This window comes from Mesocricetus auratus, unplaced genomic scaffold, assembly GCF_017639785.1.
Source record: "Mesocricetus auratus isolate SY011 unplaced genomic scaffold, BCM_Maur_2.0 Super-Scaffold_100006, whole genome shotgun sequence".
Classification (NCBI taxonomy): Eukaryota; Metazoa; Chordata; class Mammalia; order Rodentia; family Cricetidae; genus Mesocricetus; species Mesocricetus auratus.
In genome coordinates, this window is record NW_024429190.1 from 1,978,076 (window position 1) to 1,980,683 (window position 2,608).

A 2,608-nucleotide genomic window follows, 5' to 3' on the forward strand; every position below is an offset into this window, starting at 1 on the left:
TAACCCACAATCCAATAAGAATCACCTTTGTAAGGTGTCAACTAGATTATAAACACTTCTCTTTATTGAACCTTTGTTTCTGAGACCACCACCTATACTCTTCACTCTGGTTCAACTTTTTAATTTCTCTCACTACACTCTAAACTGTATTTCAAATAAATGAAGAAGTTCATGGTAAAGAGCTCTTGTCCTGCTGAAAAATATTTGGGTGAATAGTTCTTTCCATTGATAATACTGTTTTAATAAGTAAATATTTAATTATACAAATTTTCAAATTGAGGGAGGAGCCACACAGTCCGTTGATGTTGGTATGGGCTTAAAGGCAGAAGAATCATGATGGGTAAGAGAATTGTTTTCTGTTTGGCAGGCTAGTAAATAGAGAACTGGATCAAGTATTAAGTTCCAAACTGGGAGAGAATGTAGGGCTGGGGGATGAAAGACCATATTAAATTGGAGTCTCCAAAGGGCATGACAGAATTCAGACAGTTAGAAGTCAAGGGAAGTAGAAGAATAGAAATCCCTACCATCCAAGGGAACCCCAAAGGCTCTATCGTTTGGCACAGGGGTTAGAGTGGGGTCGCAGGAGACCTTGGTCTTCTCCCTTCTTTCCATGGGAGGCTCTGGCACTGCTCGTGTGGCAGCATGAATATGCGTTTGGAGGTCAACATCCTTCCTATAGGTCTTGAGGCTCCAGAAGTCCTGGATTCAGTTCAGAGGCCCTGGTTTGGGAACAAAGGACACTTCCACTCCATTTTTAATCCAGGGTTTGAAGTTAGACGGGAGCTTAGGCTCTGGATTCTGTCTTCTGTTTTTCACTTCTGGTACTTGAACCACAGAGGCTCCTCAAATTGCCTCATCGCTTTCTTGCATTGGCTGAGAGCCCTCAGCACTCTCTCCTTAGCATAGGGGTCTGGATACTCCTCAAGAAGCTCTGCAGGGAGGGTTTTAAGACACAGAGATGTTAGGAGGTTACTGCTAGCCTCAGGAGGGACAATCTTAACCATCACCCGGATGCAGGTCTATTCAGGGTTCAGCACAACCCACAGCCATCGCTTTATATAGGTGTCCCAAGGACTAGAGAGAGCTAGGCCCATGGAGGCCTCGGCAGGAGGTCTGGTGGAGAAGCACTTTTAGGTCCCCAACACCCTCTGGTGCTTGTTGGGTTTCCATTGGGCCTTGGGACAAGGGTATTGCTGAAGCCAGGCAGGTCAAACTCTAGACATTGGGTACCTGTGGGCAGTGAAAGTGGCAGGCAGCCATCTCTGGGGTGAGCATAGGGAGCTGCCCAAGCTCACAGCTTCTGTCAACCAAGGACCTGTCAAGGGCAGGACCCTTGGCTGTGGACATGTAGCTGTGAGAAAATGTTGGAAACCCACAAAAACTGTGTAGTTTCAAGACAATGAGTACATAGTTCCCACTGGCATCTCTCAATGTGGAATGTGTATGTTTCTCATTAGTACCTGCACCTCATTCTTATAAATTGTAAAATTCTTAAATGTTGAAAAGAATACATGTATAAAGTGATCACCAATCCAGAAACATTGCTATCTATTTGCTCCACACAAGTTGCCCTCTCTGGAATTCTTTTGTGTCTCTCAATTGGCCTAGAATTATGTATGGAAGGTCTTATGTGGCTGAATCTTTTTAACATCTCTCCCTGCTGTGGCATGTACTTCATCCCTTCCATTGCAGGGATTATTGCATTTGCTGATCACTTTCCTCAACTGCAGCATCTCTGTTGGGAAAAGTCTTGCTTCAGATGCTGAATGTACCTTGGCTCATGTGGACATTTTAGACTTGCTGAATCACAGCAATCCCTTCTTTGACATTTTAAGAGACCACCAAATTGTTCTCAGTTTTGCACCATGTGGCACCCGAGTAGCAACCTCACTCTGATTTTATTATAACCATTGAAAGGGAAAAGTTGTAATGATTTTTGGAACTCACAGAAATTGCATATGGGTTGTTTACAGAGGAAATTTTCTTTTATTATAGGAAAAATGAATATTATTCCTTTGAAGGCTCTTAGAGAAAATAAATACCCAGTTTTCATTTCATTAAGTGGGATGGGCTTTTCTTCATATTGAATAGTTGCTAATGTCAATGTTTACTATTTTTCTTCTATGTAAATTGTGATGGTAAACCACAGTTTATATTTTAGTGCTGACATTCATTTCATGTGGACTTCTGAAACGTTAGCTTGCTGGGGATTCATACACAGCTGTCCTTCCTTTTTCTTTCTTTACCTGTCTCTCTTTCCCTACCTTTATCTTACTTTCTGATGTGCTTTGGTACTGTGTATTTTATAGTTTGGAGACTAAGTTTGCCCCCTAACCTCAAGTCATTATGTGGAAAGCTACTTTCTTCAGTGGCAATAATAATAAGTGGTAATTGGTTCACTAGAACTGTGCCCAAAGAATAATTCAAGAAATTCTCATGTGACCTTAGGGTATCTATCTCCAGAGTTTTGTTAGAAAGAAGGAAGGTAGCTATTTCTTGAAACCTTTACCTTCCTCTGCAAATGTGATCAATCCTTCTTGCCTATGTCACTATAACTGTGACACTATTCATATAAGTCCTTCAAGAGAGCACATCTGATGCCAGTATC

At 41.8% G+C, this 2,608-nt stretch overlaps 1 protein-coding gene across 1 annotated transcript; it reads right to left on the minus strand.

Moving 5' to 3' along the window:
- Positions 1-705: 705 nt before the first annotated feature.
- Pom121l12 (POM121 transmembrane nucleoporin like 12) lies at positions 706-1,347 on the minus strand. The gene is given in 3 exon segments (XM_013124296.3): positions 706-827; positions 830-1,175; positions 1,231-1,347. Coding segments are annotated over 3 exon segments (585 nt in total).
- Between the last annotated feature and the right edge of the window lie 1,261 nt (positions 1,348-2,608).